Genomic DNA, 22,371 nt, shown 5'->3' on the forward strand with positions numbered 1-22,371 from the left:
GTATATAGATTGTGCCCCTGCACTCTCACTACTCTATTCTCTGCCGTTTAGCAATTATTCTCTGCCATTTAGTTGAATTTCTGTTTATACAGCCCTAACCACACCTCAACTGACTATGACTAACACAGCCTGCATTAAATTTATTTTTGATCTTACTTACTTTAGAAGTTTTTATCTTCTGCTCTGTTAAATGAACTTCAACCACAAACAGTTGGATCTTACAGGTTCTAGCATGCTACTAACAGAGCAGGAGATAAGAATTTCTAAATTAAACTGAATGTGCAATAAAGTTTAAACATTTGTTGACTCTTTACAGAAAGTGTTTATCAAGGCTGTGTAAGTCACACACTGCATAAAAACATTGATTTCACTTCTAAATGGATAATGGTAATCAAGCTGCCGATAACTATCATAACAGACACTTGTATGTGCCTAAAATCAGAGATTAATGTTAAAATGGTTAACACAGGGACAGCATCCCACATAATTACTAATATTGAAAAGTTTATATTTTGATACTATCTTTAAACCACAGAAACACTTCATGGAGCTAGCAGATGGGAAAAAGGGGTAAATGCAGAAATGTACCTACTTAACATGAAAGAATATTAAGTGTTATCTATCTTAAAGAAAATATTTCTCATTCCTTCATATCTTTAAGGCATCTCTGTAGAGGTAGCAATAAACAACAGCCAATATAGAAACAACAGTGATATTGGTTCATCACTCAACAAGGCAGGCGTGAACTTGTTTTTAGAAAGAGCACCAAATTTACATTACAAAAATACAGCTGACTTTACTATCTAGATACTTTTGCTAAAAATGAAGATAGTTGTCATGAATGTTACAATATTAAAACTAGACTAGGCCAAAAATTCCAGTTTACTGTAATTATGATGACATTACAAGTTACAGAATGATGAAGGGTAAAATGGAAGTAATCTGTCAAATGTTGTGCTCAAGGAAAGTTTGTTTAGAGTAGCAGAGAGCCAGAAGGTAAATTTGCAGCACGAGGGGGGTTAATTGGTGTATGCAATAAAGAACAAAACGGATTTATCGTAAATGTATAATACCAGATATTTTCCTAAAGGTTATAATCATATAAAGGTAGTTGTTTGTGAAGCAATATTTTCATCCAACTGCAAACATTACATCAATGAATAGCTTACTTACATACTCCATTTGATTGTAAATTATATGTAGAACAACTAGAAGGTTTTAATATTAAGTCCGAGAAGAATTAAAACTAGTTCTCAGATAGGACAAGCCATTGTACAGATTAAAACAGCCAGGTAGATATTGGAATAACTGCTACATAACAATTTAAATGAAAGGGAGTTTAAACAGAATCATGCAGACCATTGCATATACACCAAACAACATGATTTTGAAAACATGATATTGATAATATGGGTAGATGATCTCATCATAGGGGCCAGCAGTAAAACAATACTCAATGATGTAAAATGAATGCTTACAGCTAAATTCAAAATGAAAGTCCTTGGAAGAATCAAATATTTCCTAGGCATTGACTTCAAAGAAAGTGTTGGTCTAGTAAAGATAACCCAAAAAAGGTGCATATAAAAATTTCTAGAGAATTTCAGACAAATTTAAAGCCCAAATCAATACCATGAGCAAAAAAGTCTAGATCATGGTGGTCACAATAATTCTGTGGATGCAAAGAAGTATTGAGAAATCATAGGTAGCTTACTATATATATCAGTAAACAATCACAATGCTTGTCAGAACCAACCGAACAGCATTTGGTCACAGTTAAACATGTGATCAGATACTTGAAACACACCATCAACTATGAGTTACATTACAAAAAGTATAATGAAGACCTGGAACTAAAAGCAAACACTAATGCTAATTGGGTCTCTGAGGTGAATGATTGAAGAAGCATGAATGGATAGTGGTTTAGTCTAACAAAGAAGGGACTAAATTACTTTAGCTGCAACTACATAAGAAATTTTGTACCTGATATAGTTACTCAGAGGAATGGACAATCAATGTAAATATGAAGACCTAGGTGGACAATCAGGGAGAAATTGCTCTTTTAAGGAATCCAGTTTATCAAAGAAGCAAACTTATCAATATGAAGCACCACTTCATCTGATCAATGATCAATGAAGGTGGCATGGTCCTTGACTACTACCCAACTGACAGGATAATAGCAGATATCTAGGCCCACAGCAAAATTCAAGTTGAAAAAGTTCTTGAGCTATTTGTTGGGAATATTTGTTTCTGGTTGCATGGAGCCTGATTGGAGGCTGACGGAGACTAGTTGTGTAAAGGTGAAGGCAAATAGCAGCAAGTAGGAAAACACAAAAATCGAAGAAGAATACGATTCCATTATAGGCCAAAAATGTCCTGAGTGAAAAGTGCAAACTACTGTATAGGGATTGACATATAAATCAAAATGGAAACATGTTATAAACACATTAATGCATGATATATAAAACTTGTAGGTACAGCTCACCAGAATATGGTCACAATCATGGTCCTTAACAAACAAGTAAAATAACGACCATTATTTGTTTAAACAGAAGCTCCTTATTTATTCTAAAGAATACAAATTAAAGTCAAAGTGATACAGGTGAAACAGATAAATCTGAAGGGTTCACAAACTTCATTTTCCCTATATTATTTGTGCTATGTCACATCTACAATGTTCTGCTCCTTGAATCATAAGGGCTTAGATTTATGACAGATGATGAAGCATGAAATCATTCTCTACTGGCTATCTTTTTACAAGAGAGCTGACACCCTCTCTTGATACACTATCACACAGTTCAGTGAAAACTATTTAGATTTGTCTGCAGAGATGTTAACCTTCTGAACTGTAAAATCAAAACATTGTACAATATTTTACTTGTCAGCTCACATTACCACTAAGATGTGAATTTCATAGTTTAAAAAATATGAAAATCATGTTACACTTATCTTGATGATACTGCTTGTGAACAGTATTTGTCATCCATACTTGTTTTAAATTAATGTAATCTTATCTTTCCCTTTCTCCAATTTCTTCAGCAAACCACTTAGATTTGGTCACTGTTGTAACTGCTATTTGCATATGTATTTTACATTTCTAATAAGCACAAAGCAAGCCTGGATTTGTGAAAGACACAGACTTCAGATGTTCATCCTTCAAGAGACTAAGAAGGTTATTTACTAAAGTGAGAATTCAAATGGGGTTATTCACTAGTCTGATTGGCTCTGTACCAAATAGGCAAAAAAAAAAAAAAAAACATCCGGCTGCGTATGGAGCCATTCGGACTGCAAAATCTGAACATTGTTCATGATAAGTAACAATTTTGGCTTGCTAATCAACAAATCAGATTGCTCATACTAATATTGTAAAAATTTGAAATGTTGTCACACTTTACAAAAGCTGACATTCAAGCAAAAGCCCTCTATGGGTGATGATGGATTAATTATTTTTGCGGCACGGTTTTAATTTTTCTTCTGCACTTTCGTTTTCTGATTCGTTTTTGGCAGATGGGTAACATATGGAGGTAAAATACCTCCAATATGGTAACATGAGGTTCTTATTGACTCCACAGGCTCTTTATTTATTAACTTTTATTTATTTATTTATTAATTTTTTTAAAACTTTTTTAATGTGGTGGCTGCCTACCAAGTGTTGGCCTACTGCCACATAATTTACTCCTGTGCCGTCAAGAGGTTTTTGTTTTTTTAACTATTTGCCCCTGGCTGTTACCACTGCACTTCAAATTATCATTCACTTTGATATTAAGAACAATAATTTGCAAATGTCTAACCTGCCAGATACATTTGGCCATGAAATTTATTAATATCTGTGCTTTGTGAATCTTCTTGAATCCTATACTTTTTATAGGATTCAGATGCGAAAGCACCAATTTTAATACAGACACCGAATGCATCTGGATGATTCTTGCAAATTAACTCAGACCAACTGGATTCCAATTGCATTTGGTCATTTTCGGTCATCCAGACAAAATCCAGTGTTTAGTAAATAACCCTGAAAATTATTTCAAAGGGAATTTCAAATTTAAGGCCAGAGTATCTGAATTAAAATCATAGATCACTTAGATAATACACATCAGCTATTTTGACCTTAAATTTGAAATTTACTTTGAATTCACCATAAATTCTCACCTTAATCCTGTAATTATAGCATAACTTTTGAATCTCTTCCTATATTAGGACTCCAGAATTACAAAGCAAAAAGCGACAAGGCTTTAAAACAGAAAGACAGACCAGGACTGTCCAAGAGCTTAACCATAGGCAATTTTTGACTAAAACTTGTAATTGGTCTACCTTTAACTGCTATATTGTAACATTTTACACATTATGATGCATAGTCTATGTTATCTTAACCAGGATAATTGTTACACCTAATATTCCAATATACTATGCTGTACTCAACAGTGCTATGGTTAATTACTCTAGAGAGATCAGTGCATTACCAGTTAGGATAATCCCATTGACTTTTGGGATAGTCCACATATTTTCTTTTTTTGTTTGTCTTTTCTCTTCCTACATTAACCTTGTTCTTCTAACATCTGTAGAATTTGTTCCTCTTGTGTGTCACAACCAGATCACAATCCTTCAGCCAACTAGGTTTATGTGGCAAGTTATAACAAAAACAACTAATTTACACACCCAACATGCTGTAATAGTTACAATATATTTCAAAGAAGATAAATTGCATATAGGATCCTTGGATATCACAAGTAATATGATTTATTTTACTTTATCAAATTATTCAAATACGATAACATCATCAGAAGTTACATTAACCAGTTTCTAAATATTTTAAATCACTCACCTTTCAAATGTTATTTTAACTGAGTGGCCAGGTCTAGCTTCAATCACCCATTCGCAATTTAGGGAATCCTTGTAATAACCTGGCCAGCCTGGTGGCAGTATGATTCCACTTGATGCAGTTAGATGACCTCCACATGGTGCTGCACAATACAAACATAACTATCAATTAAATAGTGTCTTGTTATTTTACTTTGGCTTTAATGATTTTTTTTTCATTATCATACATTTTGTATTTTTTTGTTTATACTATATTTACATTTATATATGGTTCAGTACAATATTTACTAAGAAAGCAGCTCATTCTTTTAATTTTGATTTCATATCAGCTTATATTCATTGACCAACTTTGCATAATTTATTTACATTTTTGTAGTTTTTTTAATTTTTAAATTTTTCTAGCAGTCAATAGTTTCTTTTATTTTTTCATTATTTCACTATATATTTTCTTATGTACTTATTTTTATTATTGTTATAGGCGGGCATATGTCTGCTTTTTTATATATTTTTTATTTATTTTGTCATTTGTTTATAATATCTGATATTCTATTCCATTTTTAGGCAACCGTTGGTATCCAGATGTTGTGTACTACATCGTCCATGATGCTTTATCAGTTCTCAACCTCTATGGTATTCTGTTACACTGTGTAGCTGATTTTCTTGGCCCTTTCAACCACACTGTGGTTAGGGACTCTGCTTACCTTTCTGTATATTGCTGTATGAATACATTTTAGTATTGCAATTATTTTAATATTGAAATTATTGAAGTACAAAGTGAATAATTAAATATAAGTGAAGGTTTGTGAGCCTATTCAGGTAGTGGGGGATATTATTTAAAGAAAAACACAAATAATGAAATACTATTAAGCAGTGTTTCCCAAACCAGTCTGCAAAACCCACCAATTATACATGTTTTGTCAGCATCTCCCTTGGAATAAAACAGGGAAATAAATAAATCCTGGAATGTTGGTGGGCCATGAGGACTGGCGTGGGAACCACTGCTATAGAGAAAGTTGGAGAGATTAAATTTCAAAAAATATATATCGATTTACACATATTTATCCATGATTACAAACTGTTTTATATTGACATTGTATTTACCACTTAAACATTATGCATAATTTGAAGTTCTTCACTCAGAGGAAAACCTTCAAAAATGACTTCAATCAAATAATTCCAAACAGCTCACGTTCGGTAAATAAAGTTATACAATTACAACAAATTATAATAAAGAACCTAGCTAATGTTAATTCATTCACATTTTTTCATTTTTGTAATTCTCAATATATATAAACGCATATATATATATATATATATATATATATATATATATATACACACACACACACACAGATATATACACACACACACACACACATCATATTTAATTGTCTCTTAAGATGTTCCTAGCTGGAAAGCATTAAGCTGATTCTGCAGCTAACAAATTGGTTAACCTTACCTCTTGTAGAATCATATGATTCACTGGTAATTACTAAATGTCAGGATTGGCTTAATGAGACTTTTTAATTGTATTTTATACAATAGAGGTTGATTTTGTATTTTTGTATTTTCCTTTGTATCATATAATCATGTTACAGTGGTGTCTCTCTCCCCCTCCTCTCCTACCTTTCCTCATCCCCCCCTTCAATGTACTTCCTGTTAAGGATCAATAAGCGTATAGGGGTTTAGAAAAAGTTTTAATAAAAAAAAAAAACCATCCAGTTATTTAAAAGTCCATTGGGAAAAATATATATTTTTTTTATATAAACCTTTTTATACATACTGGCAATCAAGAAGACAACAGGTCCTGTTACGTCCTGGCTGTTTAGCTCATTGGAGCTTAACTCTAGAAACAGACAATTGCTCATAGTGCCTGCCTTGCAAAGACTTCTCATTCAGTGCATTTGGAAGTTTGTAACTGGACAGCAATAAAAATAGTGTTTTGGGTTTGAAGAGGAGTGCTTGCAAAGACTTAAGACAAGAGATTTGCAGCTTTGCAAGCTAATTTTAAAGAGAACATCAATGAAAAAATGCATAATAAATGCATGCATGTATTTATTGGGGGTATATCTAATAAAACATGATTGTTTTTGCATTTGGGAAATGGAATATCCCTTTACGCCCTTCATTGCAGATGTCCAAATCTCTTCTATAGTTTTTGTATTGTAAGGCATTTCAGAACAAATTGAAATCCAAAGTCCAATTCCCCTTTCCCTTTTCCCCAATACTGGTTTTAACTATGAAAAAAAACTATTTATCTATCAGAGATTTAATCTGTCCCTTATTATATCTTCAGAGAGACCGTAAATGTAGTCCACATCCTTCTTCACTAAAAGTACAGTAGACTTAGTAGGTCTAATATAATGATGGCTTTCAAGGGAGGAAACATTTTAAAAACACTGAGTACGCTACAGAGTTTCTTTTCAGAATTCAAAATCAGTTTACAATGCAAAGAATAGTAAATGCATGTAAGATTATTAACTAAAGTGAGAATTGTTGGGAATCCAAGGTTAATTTAAAATATAAGGCCAAAGTTATGGAACTAAACGTATAGCTGACTCAGAAAATATTTGTAGAATGTCTATTTTGGCCTTAAATTTGAAATTCACCTTGTATCCCTTTCAATCTGTACTTTAGTAGCTAACCCTGTTAGTTTAACTATATGTGACCATTTTAGTTTTGCTACTTTTGTTACACCTTCTTGGTGTCAAAAAAGTTACTTTTGCAAGTTATTTTACTATTAAATTATTACAAGATAATCGTTATCATGTAATCTTTAAAGCTTGGGTTCCCCTAAAATTTCTTTCAGGGATGAATGAGTAGATGAAAAATGAAAAGCTTTATTTTGTGTCTGTAATCAGCAATCAATACACAACATTGCAGTTCTATCTATTCAATATTTTTTATTATCTATTCAATCAGCTTTTCATATAATTGTTACTTTTCATTAAATAACATGATCATAAATTAAAAGACTAAACTTCAAATTCATTATTTACTTCTAGTTACTGTAGTAAAAAAAAATGGTAGATGTTTAAAGCTACATTTTAACATTTTCAGAACTGTTAATATGTAAGCCAGCAAAACTAACAAGGAATATGACTAACCTGATAATTAACAGCTTAACATGGCATAACTGATAGAATTATGTGGCTAAACAAAAATTTAAAAATTTCAAATAATACAATTTGGCATTGAGTAAGTTTTAATTAAATACAGAACCTTGTTTATGCCCACCAGAATTTTAAAGTGAAAAACTAAAAATACCAAAAAAAGATTAATCATAAAATTCTAAATATATAAATATTTTCAGTTTGCCAAATGTCAAACAGTCTTCGACTTATAATTCTCTTACAAAACGTTGCATGCATTCTCATGTAATTCAGATACAAAAAGGTACTGTATTGCGTTCCTGCTCTATATACCAGACCAAACTAATTATATTGTAATTTACTTTAGAAGTAAATTGTATACATTTTAATTTCATTTCAAAAGGCTGTTATAACTGAGCTATAAAGACCCAAACATTTAGATTTTTTTTTTTTTTTTTACAGATTCTTTTTCATTTTCATTTGCATCATGGCATTTAACTCAACGTGTAAGCTTACAGGATGAGAAAGCATGGTATAATTTACCATGTGCTTAATGACAGTGGAGGACTGGCCAGTGTGTTAGCTTACCCAATGGCAAGTGGGTCCTGTGGGCCACTGATGAATTGTGCCCCCTTAAACAAAAATGTTAAAAAGCGGCAGCTGGGCAAAAGGGGCAGCTGGGGCCCAAAGTAACTGTCCCTTAAGCCCACAACAATCTCTGAAAGCATTGTGCACGTTAGTTTTTTACTATACTATGAGACAATCGGCATTGGCATCGCTGCATAGTGTTGGACTTGCTCCTCCACTGCCCTGTGCCTGTAGCTTGACCGTGACAACTCACGCAGAGACATAGTCACACTAGGGGCACACTGCGACAGAGCAAAGACGGTGCTGACAGTCTCCTCCTAGTCGGCGCATGTTAGTCACAAGCTGTGACAAAGTTTTCCTTTGGAAGGTGGGTAATTGTGGAGGTCTCTCTCTCACTTCAGCTGTCCCCACAAGCCACAGCTCATCCTCAAAATGTGCAGCCACATATACAGTGCCACCATCCAGCTATACAGGGCCCCCCTAGCCATATAAATGCATTATTGTTATACAAATCATCATATAGTGTCCCCAGGCTGTACACCTGAATGAGGGGGTGCTGTATGAAGGTTTGTATAATAATAATACAATTATATAGTTGGGGGGGGGGGGCTGTATACCTGGATGGGTGTGGTGTATGAAGATTTGTATAATATTAATAAAATTATATGGCTCGGTGGCAGTTAGATATACAACCCGACAGCCATATATTTGTATTATTAATATATCAATTATTATAGAGCACCACCCATCCAGGTATACAGCCCCCTCCCCACCCCTACAATATAAATTTATTATTGTTATACAAATCATCATATAGTGTTCCCAAGCTGTATACCTGGATGGGGGTGCTGTGTGATGACTTAAAATTATATGGCCGGGGGGCCCTGCATACCTCTATGAAAATTTGTATTTGTATGATTATAATAAAGGTCAACTGCATTTAATTTCTCAGTGACAAGCCCATACTTATGGCATATTTGTAGATTTTTTCTTATTCTTTGTCATGGTTTTCATATACATGGCCCCAGGTCTGTTTTTATTTTACCAATACATGGTGATGCAGGGCAGTGGAAAACTAGAAATAGTCCATTCCTACTCTCCCTACAGAAAGTTTATGTTTAATAAACACTGCAATTGATCCTGGTATCGTTCACTAGGGAACCCTAACACTCAGACAGAACAGAGTAGAGAGAATTGCAATACCAATCCTTAGAATGGTTAGGTTATGCAAAAAGGGATAGTCAAAACACGAGCCAAGGTCAAGGGAAATAAAGAGACGGAATAACAAGAGACAAAGCCAAATATCAGTTACCAGGAAATCCAAATAACAAATACAAAGCTCAATGGTAAACCAAAGACCACAACAGGGCACTGAGGCAAGGGAGAGGTTAGCTTATGTACACACAGGGTGTGTCTGATTGGCTAATCTCCAATTAGTGTTAACCACAACACGTGGAAGGAGCTTCTTCCCTCCCTTGTGGTCTCTGAGGTCATCACTGTGTGCCGGGTCACATGACCACGTGCAGCACACATATAAGGAAGCTGCTCTGGAGCGTGCAATATCAGACACACTGCCAGTCTGGAAACAGGGACCAGATGACGCAGTTCGCGGTGATGAGGTAAGCAAGGTCGCCGCAAGTGGCGTGGGGCAGGGGGCCTGACACTCCTTAACTATGTTTTTCTATATTTGACTTATGGAGTTTGGACCACATTTAGTCTTTAGTAGATATTTATGCTATCATAGAGGTAAATGCAGTTCATCATTTGGTATGTGCAATATACTGCTTATATGCCTATTTTTAATATCTTAAGTTCCATTTCATTGAAATTCCAATATTTTTGTTAAAGTAACCAGAGGATTTGACCATATGTTATGTAAAAATGTCAAATATAATATTTGAATGCTTCGGTATTTATGTTTCAAAAACTTGAAATGGCAATTGTTGTACTTTTATATTTTTGTGAATTGCTGTGAAGATGCTAAATAAAGTATAATTAAAAAAGAAATATCCACCATTTATTTAAATTTTTAAAACTATATATTTTTAAATTATAAAAATCTGTATTTACATTTAGTATCTATTGTATACTGCCAGTAATATGTTCAATATATGTACACTGTAACAAGTAAACAATATTTTTTTTTCACAATAAATGTAACGGTACCCTTTTTCCACTGGCGCTGTTTTGAAAATGTATTTCTTATAACAATTACATGATAGCCTTATGGTTGTGGGTGGGCACCCTGCCTCCTCTCAACCAATATTTTCAGACCCAGTCCACCACTGCTTAATGCCTTTTCTGCTGTGTAAGGATATGGATATTGATAATAATATGGCATTGGCCTAGAAAATAGGAACTAACTGTTTCTCCACTTTTTGGCCTGTGATTTTGAGGATAATAAATAACATGGTATCTAACTGACAGGAGAAATGTTTCTGATCGACCTATCTATCTGTCTATCTATCGAGTTACTTGTACCATAACTTATCCAATCAAAAAAGGTTTTATAGACCTACTGCCATGGTTCTCACTGTGCCATCCTGATGGCCAGGCATGGTTGTCCCACAGGTGCCAGATAGGGGATTTGAACCTGTGTCCTTCTGCATCCTAATCCTGCATTCCTGCCTCTGAACCACTTCAGTACTTGTGGACCTAGCCTTGTTTATCCAACATTGCCTGCAGCATCAGGGGGCTGTACTTCACCAGTTGCTCCCACCTGTCAATCTAAGTCCACCTGAGGCAGATGGATCATTTTCCCAGGTATCCCACTCCCTGAGGGCAGTGTCAATTCATTGTGTCTTGTTTCCTGTTGCCTAAGACTGACTTGGCTTGTGACCTCTGCTTGAAGAATCTACCTTATTGCCTGTTTGCCGCCTACCCTGACCTTTTTGATACCGTACCTGACTACTCTTCTGGATTTGCACTTTTCTGTTACCTCGTACCCGGTTATCGTTCCTGTCTAGCCCCCGTGCACAGATTCACAGCCCAGGTAGCTTCTTACCTGGTTACCGTGCGCTGTGTTTATCTGCAAGGGTGAGCATACATCTCTGCACTTTGTACTCCAACCAAGGTAAGCCGTAACACCTATAAAACTCTAACGAACTCTAGCCCCTCTTACATTTCTTCACTGATTCATAAGTATGCCCCTATCTCCTTTCTGCTGCTCAGAAAGGAGCAGCAGAAAGGAGAGAGGGGGCATGCTCCTTTCTGCTGCCTTCTCCTTCTCATTTCTGCTGCTCCTTCTCCTTTCTGCTGCTTACACCCTTACTGCAAATTCACGCCTGTAAGACTTCTCACGGGCGGCTCCTTTCATTTGGAACATCCTGCCTACCCCTGTCAGACTCTCCCCTAGTCTTCAATACTTTAAGAAGTCCATCAAAGCCCATCTTTTCAGGAATGCCAATGGCCTCCAAGAGTAACTTCTACCTCTCAAACCTTCCTCTCGCTCTCTCTTATAAGGCCACACTCCACTCTCACCTCCAGTTCTGCTACTTACCCACCATGTCTATTTTCTGCCTCTCTCAATACCCTTCCTATTGTGTTTTTATACCCTACCTCCTCTAGACTGTAAGCTCGTTTGAGCAGGGTCCTCAACTACCTATTGTTCCTGTTACACTTTGTTATTGTCTTATTTGGTAAATTCCCCTTTTATTGTAAAGTGCTGCAGGAAAAGCTGGAGCTATATAAATACTACTACTACTACTACTACTACTACTACTACTACTAATAATAATAATAATAATAATAATAATAATAATAATAATAATAATAGAGCTAGTAGTGTTCATTTTATTTATGTTGGACCTGATGTTGTGCAAGAGATTGCAGTTATGAGATATACAAGTATCACACTGAAGAAAACTATATAAACAGAAGCAGCTTTGTGCAGATGGGGAATCATTTCAGTTATTAGCCTTTCATTATAATATTCATTATAGTCTGTCTATCTATTTGTCTAACTATTTACATATCACATAATCACTTATACAGAGCATGCCCTTTTTCTATATCTAAAACATACAAAATACATTAGATAGTTCGGTATATTTGCCTGGACTTGGTCTTCTCCTGTCTGCCATTCTAGACAACATTTAATGTGATAAATATGTTTAGAATGCTGTGAGAATTGCCTAAAGCTGGGTTGTAATGATTGTTGAAAACCTTTTAGGGAATCTATAGTGTAAGGAATACAAAGCTGTAAATGGTTGAAAACCCTTTATTTACTCACCCGAGACCAGCACCAATCTCCCTCTGCGCTGGGTCAGCGCTCTACCTCCTCCAATGTCATCCAATGGGGGGACCTAACGTGTGGTGATTACCACACATGCATTAGGTCTTCCCCATAGGAAAGATGGACTGAGCATCCTATGCTACTATGTAGGATTGTTTCTTGCAAGCATTTCTAACTCATATTTTGTTTTTTGTTTTGACAAATATTAAACAAAGAGACATCTTACAGATAAAATTTATGATATTTGATTTGTATTACCTTCACACCGTGGAACTGTAGAACTCCATACCACATTTCCTTCCTGAATGATACAAGTGATGGATTCAGATCCTTGAGTTTTAATAAATCCTTCATCACAATGAAAAGACACAGTGCTTCCAAGTAAAAATCTGTCCCCAAAACGTTTTCCATTCATAGGGATTCCAGGATCATGACATTCATTTTGACCAAAAGCTGTGAAAAATAAATTTGAAACAATGACTTACAAAGAGAGTCCACGTAATTTAGACTGCAAAAGCCCAAATAGTAAATTTGGAAACACAGAGGGCTTTTTGGCCAGAAATTTGCAATTGGGATTTAAGCAGTCTACTGTTTAGGTGATAGAATACCAATACAGCATAGTTCATGAACTCCAAGTTTGACTGTTTACTCATTATCTTGAATTGTAGCAGTTTGTAGAACTTTTTTAAACTTTATCTCTTGTTTGGTGTCACATAAATTGGATTATGTGGTGAATAATTTTGCCATTCTCTTTAGCTTGAAACAGAAGAATTGTTTATTCTATTTACTATATTTAAAATACAAAATCAATTATCTCCCACTTAAACATCAATCTCACAGTATAAATGTAAGCACATTTAAGATGTATTTATTTTATTTTTTATGAGGTGTTGTATTATTTCCTTTATATTCGTTTTCTAAACTATAGATAATGTATTTCTTACTTGTATAGGTGATATTAAAGCCTCTTCCAGTGGTTGAGTGGTCAGACTGGAACTCTAGGCGCACAATGTGGCTGTTACTTGCAATTTGAGAAGGAACTTCATTTCCAGAAAACGTCCCAAGAGCTGGTAATTCAGAAATACCTTCATCTTTGACAGCAACATAATCAAATTGAGGCTCTATGTCGAAATCATTGAAAATCAAATGAATACGGCTTCCAGGCTCAGAGATTATTAACCATATACAGTTCATATTGTTTCCATACTCTTCTGGATAATTTGGTGAGAGAACAATCCCAGAAGGTGCAGTAAAATTAAAGAAACATGAAACTGGAAAAGTAAAATGAAACATTATTAACATTTTGCTAAAATACCAAATTATAGTTCAGACAAACCTTATCAGCCTTTTGTTGTTTATTTCATATAAAAGTATGTCATTTGATGGCATATGGCAATCTTTGCATGTTTTGGCCTATGTTTAATAGGATTTCATAGTAATCTCAGGTTCAGCAATACAGCTAGAAATTCCATCATCTGAACTACCTGGATGCCCTAAACATCTACTCAAGTGATCAATTAATAAACCAGTAAGTTTCGGCAAGCAGAAGCGGACATCGCACCATGCTCACTACCAGACGCAAACAAGTTCCTCCTAGCCTTTGATCACATCTGTGAGCTATTCTGGAAAAAGCTTCAGGCTGGGAGACTCACCTCCAACCCAGCTGGCAAGGCTGCGGCCTCATGCTCAGCTACCCATCGACGCATGCTCACACAAACCTGGCATCTCCCCAAAGGGACATTGCAGAAATGACGGCATAAGCTGCCAGCACGGAGGGCACACTTCCCTCGCCACTCTGGCCCTACTGCTCAACGCAACTCGTCTCCTCCAATGCAAACCAAGCTTCACTGCCCACGACAACACCTGCCTGCACCAAGCGTCGACTTACCCAATCATAGGGCACGCAACACGGAGGAATCGCAACAACGAACCTCATCTCCCATCTTGGACACAATCCTCCCGGAATATATGGTGACATGGCTCAGTCAAAGGGCCCTACCTGCAGAGGGAGAGGACAGTTGGGACTTACCAGCACTTGGCATTGGCTGAGAGCACGGTGTGCCTTACCGGTAGCCCTGGGGTTTACAATAATCTCGCCCTCTCAATCACAGCCCTAGCTTAGCTACTAGACACCATTTTTGCAGTATTCACTTCATGGCTACCCGAGACTACTTATCTTACCCAGTGGTATTTTTATTTTTATTTACATTGTGTTCCCTATCATAGCCTTGGTCTATAACCCTGCTCCTTCTCTTCGTGTTTACCCACATAGCATAGGGCTTTTGAGGTCTCTCGTATTTCCACAGAAATAGTGCAAGCTCAACCTATGTCTTTGTGTGTGGATTTACTTGTGATATCTATAACCTGTCTTACTTGTGTTTCTATTTTGTTATAACAAAACAAAAAAAAGTGCAGTTCCTCTTGACTACCTCTGCCAAAAGTATAATGCGATATGTAACACTGAACAAGTCACTGTTTACGCCTGTACTTAACTCTGCACTCAAAAATAAAGAATTAAAAAAAAAAATAAACCAGTAAGTTTCCACAGTGATGTACAATGGATTCACAAGAAAGAAATAACAATATCAGTTTGACTTACAGGATAAAGTAGTAATATGTGCACCGCACAAGTGAACATATATTGGGTTAGCATAAGATATATTTCTATTTTACTGTATAGATACATTTCTATAAAAAACATTAACATTTGTCTCATTTATGAATTTACATCAAATTGTGTTAGAAGTTCAACAGATTTAGAGACAAAAATTGTTTTACTTTTGTAAACAATTGAATTGAACTGTTATCTCCACTTTAATTTTTGATTAATATCTTGTGATTTTATCATAATTTCATACAAGGTCAGAGTTTAGGGAAATGATCCACCTTCAAAAATGTTGCTTGTCTGCACTCTTTATTATTGTCTAGAAACCTAGGGATATATTAGGGAATGATTTTAGGGGATAGAGATTTAGAAATAGAGATGTCCCGAACAGTTCGCCGGGAACTGTTCGCCGGCGAACATAGCTTGTTCACAGTCACCGCGGCCGGCGAACATATGCGATGTTTGGTCCGCCCCCTATTCGTCATGGAGGTGGGAAGGTCTGGGAGGGAGGGTCTGCTGCTGATTGGCTGGAATGTGTCTGCTGACTGTGACGTACAGGGTCAAAGTTTACTCAATGATGACGAATAGGGGGCGGAAGAACATCGCATATGTTCACCCGCCGTTGTGACCTCGAACAAGCTATGTTCGCTGGCGAATAGTTCCCGGCGAACTGTTTGGGAAATCTCTATTCAGAAATGTGTCTCTTTATCCTCAGATTTAGTCAAGTAGCAGGATACAAGGGTAACTAGTAGACTTGTGACATTGGGAAAGGTCGGTTCGACCAAATCATTTTTCCTGAAATTTTAATTTTGTTTAGGAAGTCCAACACTTTTCGGACGGATATTATCCATGGCAAAATATTTGGGGAAACATTCTGACTCACCAAATCTGAAGTGAAAATACACTGATCAGTATACAGTAAAATATATACATGATATAAATGTTATGTATATATTTCTCAGTACTCTAATAGGCATATTTTTCCATTATTTGGTTTATATATTAACTGAGAAACAATAATCAATAGAGGGAAAAAGAGGAGAGGCATTGAAAAACAATTATATTTATATTTTTATATATATATATATATATATTATATATATATATATATATATATATATATATATATATATATATATATATATATATATATATATATATATATATATATATATATATATATATATATATATATATAAATACTGAAGTCCCCTCCTATTGGTCACTTCTCACTTGATCTGTGAAAAAAAACTAAATTTAGTGGCTGCCCCCTAGTCATCAATCATCTTTTTTTCACATCAATCATCTGGGGGTTTTTTTTCAGCCATCATCCTAATAGTTTTCTTGAGTATATGTCCATATAGCACTTTGGAACACTACCAAACAGCCAAATTTCAATTTGCAAAAGTTCACACGTCTAATAATTAGTGAGATGAGAGAGATAGAAAGGGGAGTTAGTGAGAAGGGGTGATAAACATAAGAGGGAAAAGAAATACAGGTGTATACATTGACACACATTTGGTGAGTGGAGAAAAAGAGACTTAATGGGAGTAAGGTGAGTTAGCGGAAAACATGATTGGATATATGACTGCATGGAGTTGAAGAATGTCTTGTACTGCTTACAGCAGGTGATCATAGTTTGCTTTGGGCTAAAACTCAAGGATGGATGCGTATGCACAAAATTTTAAGATCACCTTTCCCCTCTACCCCTTAGTAAAATAACAAACCAATAAAAAAAATACAATGCATTTGCTTAATTGGTCAACAGTAGGATTGCATGCATAAGAATGTCTTAATATATACACAGCCACCACATTAAAACCACCTTCTTAATATGCACATGCAAAACATCTCAAATGTGTTGAGGCATGGACTCCACAAGACCTCTGAACATGTGGTATCTGGCACCAAGACTTTAGTAGCAGATACTGCAAGTTGAGTGGTGGGGCCTCCATAGATTGCATTTGTTGTTTCAGCAGATCCCATTGATGGTCAATCAGGTTGAGATATAGGGAATCTGTAGCTACTTTTTGATATGTTCCTCAAACAATTTTTTTTTTAAATGGGGCAGGGTGCATTTTCCTGCTGAAAGAGGCCACTAGAAACAGGCAATATCATTGCCATTGAGGGGTGTATGTGATCTGCAACAAACAGTAGTTTCTGAGCATGTTTGGGTAACCCATTAACAGACTGTGAAAGTAGGAACACCCACAGGGAGAAGTCAACTGGCCTTTGAAGAGAACTAAAGTCTAGACATAAACTGCAAGGTTTAAATTAGGGGTGGCCAACCCTTCTAGATCAAATTCAGCCATGGGACAGGATGTTGATGCTCCCACATTACTGCAACTGGATAGCTGAGTCCAACGAGGGAAAAAAAACAAAATATAATCAAACCTCTAAACAAAGAAGGTATTGAGGAATCAAGTTAATGAATATAATCAACAATCCCTAAACGCAAGAAGGAATACCTAAACTGTTCCTAACCTCCCATTCCCACTGCACTGCCACATCTCCCCTCCCCCAAACAAACAGATCCCAGCCCCCAGAGCTTTGCTAAAGGCTTGATACCTCCATGAGTGCTACCCTGAAACAGAGAATATTTCTATGATCCCAGAAATCTCTCATAGAGGGAGGCTAGTGTCCATGCAGTTTGAAGCTGATAGGAGTGGGAGGACGTCATAACAGACCTCTACCTAATTTCCCCCACAGTATACCCTTAGGGAAGTTTAATAAAGCAGAGCAATCAGAGATCAGTTGAACTTCAGCCAAAATCAGGAGAAAATAGTAATATATACCATTAAAAAAATAACATATGCCATGTGTTTGTTTTGTTTTTTTCTCCCCCCTCTCTTGATATATCACTAGAGAAGTAATCACCACCAGACACAAACTAGGGGAAGTCTACATCACTTCCACCTCCTGTCCCCCCAAAAGCACAACTCTGAAAATATAACATATTACAATGGCAACATATTTCAAAACAAGGCAACACATTGGCTAGTTATACCAAATATAGGACCAAAATTTCCCCCCACCTGCCTAATGTCATACTTCTTCCCGAAGGAAGGAACAGGAAGGAAAAGGGCCCATTATGTTTTATAAAAATGTATCAATAAAAAAATATATTTGAAAAGAATATGATGCAGAGAAGTCTAATGCTCCATCATTAAGATCCTCATTCACCCTCAGCATGCTCTTCGAGGTGCTATATTGAGCATTAGACATCCTGTGTCTGGGGTGAAAAAGGAAGCCACAGCGGCTCCTTTGGTCTTTTTCTGTGAGGCCTTCATGAGATGTGTGGAAATTAGGAGAAGGTAAGTAAGCCTTCGTGGGCACACAGAACTGGCAGATATGTGCTTTTTTAGAGGGTTGCAGCAGTGGAGCTCTCTGCTCAAATTTCCAACTACATCGACAGTGAAGCCACACCTTCTGTTTCAATTTTAGGGAGAGGAAAACCTAGGATTAAAGTTTTTTCAGGTTTAGGTTTTGAGTACTTAAATTTGGAACTAAGGAAAAGGTTTGTTCTGGGTATGTTTTTGGAGGCAGTTAAAATATTGGGTTTAATGGAAAATAAGTATTTAGGGTACAAGTAAGTTTGTAACATTATTTTCAAAGTACTACCGACTGGACTACTGAGGTTAATGGCCAAAGTTCTTGGCATATATCTCTCCCCACCATTCCAAAAAGGCACATTATAAGTGCTGAAAACATGCACCCCTTACAGTACATGAACATTTAGGCAGACGCCTGCTCGGCCTAATGGGCAATCTGTCCTTGCTAAAGCACCAGATGGATTCACAGTTTAGCAACTCCCATCGACCATGGTTTGGCATTAATTTGATGTACCCTAGTTAACAAAGTCAAAAACAAAGGAACATAATTTGTATTAAAAAGTACTATGTTGCTTTTGTGTCCAAAAACTCACCTAACTCAATGCCGCATATTTTTTTCTTGGCAGAATAAATGTTCTTGCTTGAAATAGAAGCTATAATCTCTATGATGTAGCAGACTTCATAATTAATGTGATTTGAGTCAAATACAGATTTAGTAGCATTATTTTAGTTCATTGCACATTTTGTTTAACTCTGCATAACATGATGTACCCTCTGATAATTATCAATATATTTAACTCCAATTAACAAAATGGCAAACATTAGTATCATGTAAAATTTTAAATATAGATAGAAATGGAATATTCCATTCTTTGCAATATTTCTTAAGAAAAAATTAAAACGTACAAGCACAGCTTGGCTTTAGAGCACAGAGACGCATACATTTGAGGAGGGTCTCTGGAAGCAGTTTAACCCCTTAAGGACCAGACTTCTGGAATAAAAGGGAATCATGACATGTCACGCATGTCATGTGTCCTTAAGGGGTTAAGCAGTAATTATTGCAGTTAGCATATTTGTTAAATAGTGGTAAGCTTAACATGGTGTAACCAAATCAACACATATTGATAGGTGATTTTTAAGTAACCTTGTATAAGATTTAAAACTGCACTTTATTATGTGTGTGCTCTTATCCTTAATATGTGTTTTGTCTAAATGGTAAAAATAAATATGAGTAAGTGTAGAGCCGGCCTTAGGCCTTAGGTGCCCTGTGCGAAACATCTTCACAGTGCCCCCCCCCCCCCCCTTCTCCCCTGTCATCCATGTTTAGTGTGTCACCAAACCTCCAACAAAAATGAATCAACAGGATGCTGCCCACTGATGGTAACAATAAAGAAAATGGGACCAGTGCAAAAAAAAACTTGCTGTAAACTGTGTCAGCACATATGCACAAACAACACAGCCAACACACAACCATAAAACGCATTAAAGGATCATGCTCCTGCACATCCAGCAATGTGGTATACATGATTTATTGCACCAAATGCCACCTAGGATGCTATATTGGGTAAACCATCCAGCAATTAAATGGCAGAATGAATATGCACAAACACACCTTTAAACACCACAAAGAAAGATCATACTGCACTCCTGTGGGACACCACTTTACCCAGCTTGGCCACTCAATGAAGGACCTAAAATTCAAAGTACTGAAAGGAGGTTTTAAAAATACCCAGAAAGAAAAACTTTTGAAACCAGAATGATCAAACAGTTTAACAGCAAGAATAGAGGACTAAATATTGATTTGGGTTTCCTGTCCCATTACCAACACTTTACATGAACACTCCCCCACATTATCTTACTGTTCTGTCATATGTATCAACACTTTAAAACGCATTCCAATATGTTTATTTTATCAATATAGAAAGTACTATGTGTAGACCTATGCTTTCCCATATCTTATGCATGTATGCTTATATATGTGACTGTGCATTTATATTTGTGTATATGAGTTCATGTGCATGTGTTTATGTATATGTGTTCATGTGTTTATGCGTTTGCATATATATATTTATGTGTGTGTGTGTATGTATAAAGTGTACCATCTTCTGCACGGTCTGCTTGTTGTTGTTTTTTTCCTCCCTCTCCTCCCTCACTCTGCTCTTCAGAAAGATATTTATGACCCTCTGCAAGAATGGTGTCTATTTTCTAACAAACCTGTGTCTTATCTGCACTCATGTCGCTTTAACCCCTGTATCCCAACTCAACTTTGAATTCTGTGTGTCGTCTTGCTCAGACTTGAAAAGGGGAGGTTCTCCTGAAAGCTTGTCATTAAAAAATTCTTAGTCTAATAAAAAAGGTATTACAAGATACAAATGTTATCTGTTTATTACATCTACATCACTGGACTAATACAGCTACAATCTATACACACCGCCCATATCTAACGCCAGACGCGGCTAAGATATTGGTTCATGCTGTTGTTCTCTCTCGCCTCGACTACTGCAATCCCCTTCTGACCGGTCTTACATGTTCCCAGCTTGCACCGCTGCAATCTGTAATGAATGCGGCTGCAAGGCTTATTTTCCTGTCCGGTCGCACCTCCCACGCCTCCACGCTCTGTCAGTCCCTGCATTGGCTTCCAGTTAGATATAGGGCCCAATTCAAAATTCTGGCACTTGCTTACAAATCCCTACATAATGCTGCTCCAACATACCTATCCTCCCTCATACACAAGTATGTCCCGTCGAGACCCCTGCGCTCATCCCAAGACCTACGCCTATCCTCTGCCCGGATCCCCACCTCTGACGCTCGCCTTCAAGACTTCTCTAGGGCTGCACCTATTCTGTGGAACTCCCTTCCCTCCTCACTCAGACTTTCACCCAGCCTCCACTCCTTCAAAAAATCTTTGAAAACTCACTTCTTCGTTAAAGCGTATCAATTAAACTGTCAGCAGGCTTCTCATCCCCCACCCCATGACTCCTTTCCTGCAACTGTCAAAAATGACCTACCAAGCACTCAATAAACCCTTCTCTAACAAACTATTTAATTCCCCTACTTTAACCCGTTTGTGTCACTATACCCCACTCCCTCTAGCATGTAAGCTCATTGAGCAGGGCCCTCAACCCCCTCTGTTCCTGTACGTCCAGTGGTCTGATTATGTGTCTGTTAGTCCACCCATTGTACAGCGCTACGGAATTTGTTGGCGCTATATAAATAATAAAATAATAATAATAATAATAATATATATATATATATATATATATCTTTTTAATGAGATGATCAATAAATGTTAGTCTTTACAACAGCACCAGTGATAAGAAATGCATGTTTTGGCTCGGCCTCCCAATTCTAATTTTTGTGTGTGCATATTTGGAATCCAGCCCAGATTCCTTATGGGTTGAGCAACCCACCCTAGGTGCATCTTTGGTGATAACCACAGGAAAGCATAAAATTGGGGAGACACAAAGTGCATCAATATAATTACCAATATGGATACCACACTCTCCTGGATCCAAGGGTGCAACCGGGCCTGAGGTTGGCCAATTCTCTCAATGTTTTGGCTCACAACAGGGTATTTGTCAAGCTTAATAAAGGCCCTGTTGTGGTGCAAAACGTTGTTTTGATTCTGCTCCAATAAATCTGTCCACAGGATTGAACATGAGTGCCTAGACCATCATTACTTTTTTACAATTGGGGAGAGTCTCT

General features: G+C 36.5%; 1 protein-coding gene across 1 annotated transcript in view; it reads right to left on the bottom strand.

Moving 5' to 3' along the window:
- CSMD1 (CUB and Sushi multiple domains 1) overlaps positions 1 to 22,371 on the bottom strand; it is a 1,854,468-nt gene that overhangs the window by 467,369 nt on the left and 1,364,728 nt on the right. The window contains exons 14-16 of the mRNA XM_063441118.1: positions 13,674 to 14,000; positions 12,988 to 13,182; positions 4,820 to 4,958 (exon numbers count right to left, since the gene is read on the bottom strand). Of these exons, the coding sequence (XP_063297188.1) occupies positions 4,820 to 4,958; positions 12,988 to 13,182; positions 13,674 to 14,000 (661 nt within the window). The remainder of the gene's footprint in view (positions 1 to 4,819; positions 4,959 to 12,987; positions 13,183 to 13,673; positions 14,001 to 22,371) is intronic.

The sequence above is a fragment of the Pelobates fuscus genome, chromosome 2 (genome assembly GCF_036172605.1).
Source record: "Pelobates fuscus isolate aPelFus1 chromosome 2, aPelFus1.pri, whole genome shotgun sequence".
NCBI lineage: Eukaryota > Metazoa > Chordata > Amphibia > Anura > Pelobatidae > Pelobates > Pelobates fuscus.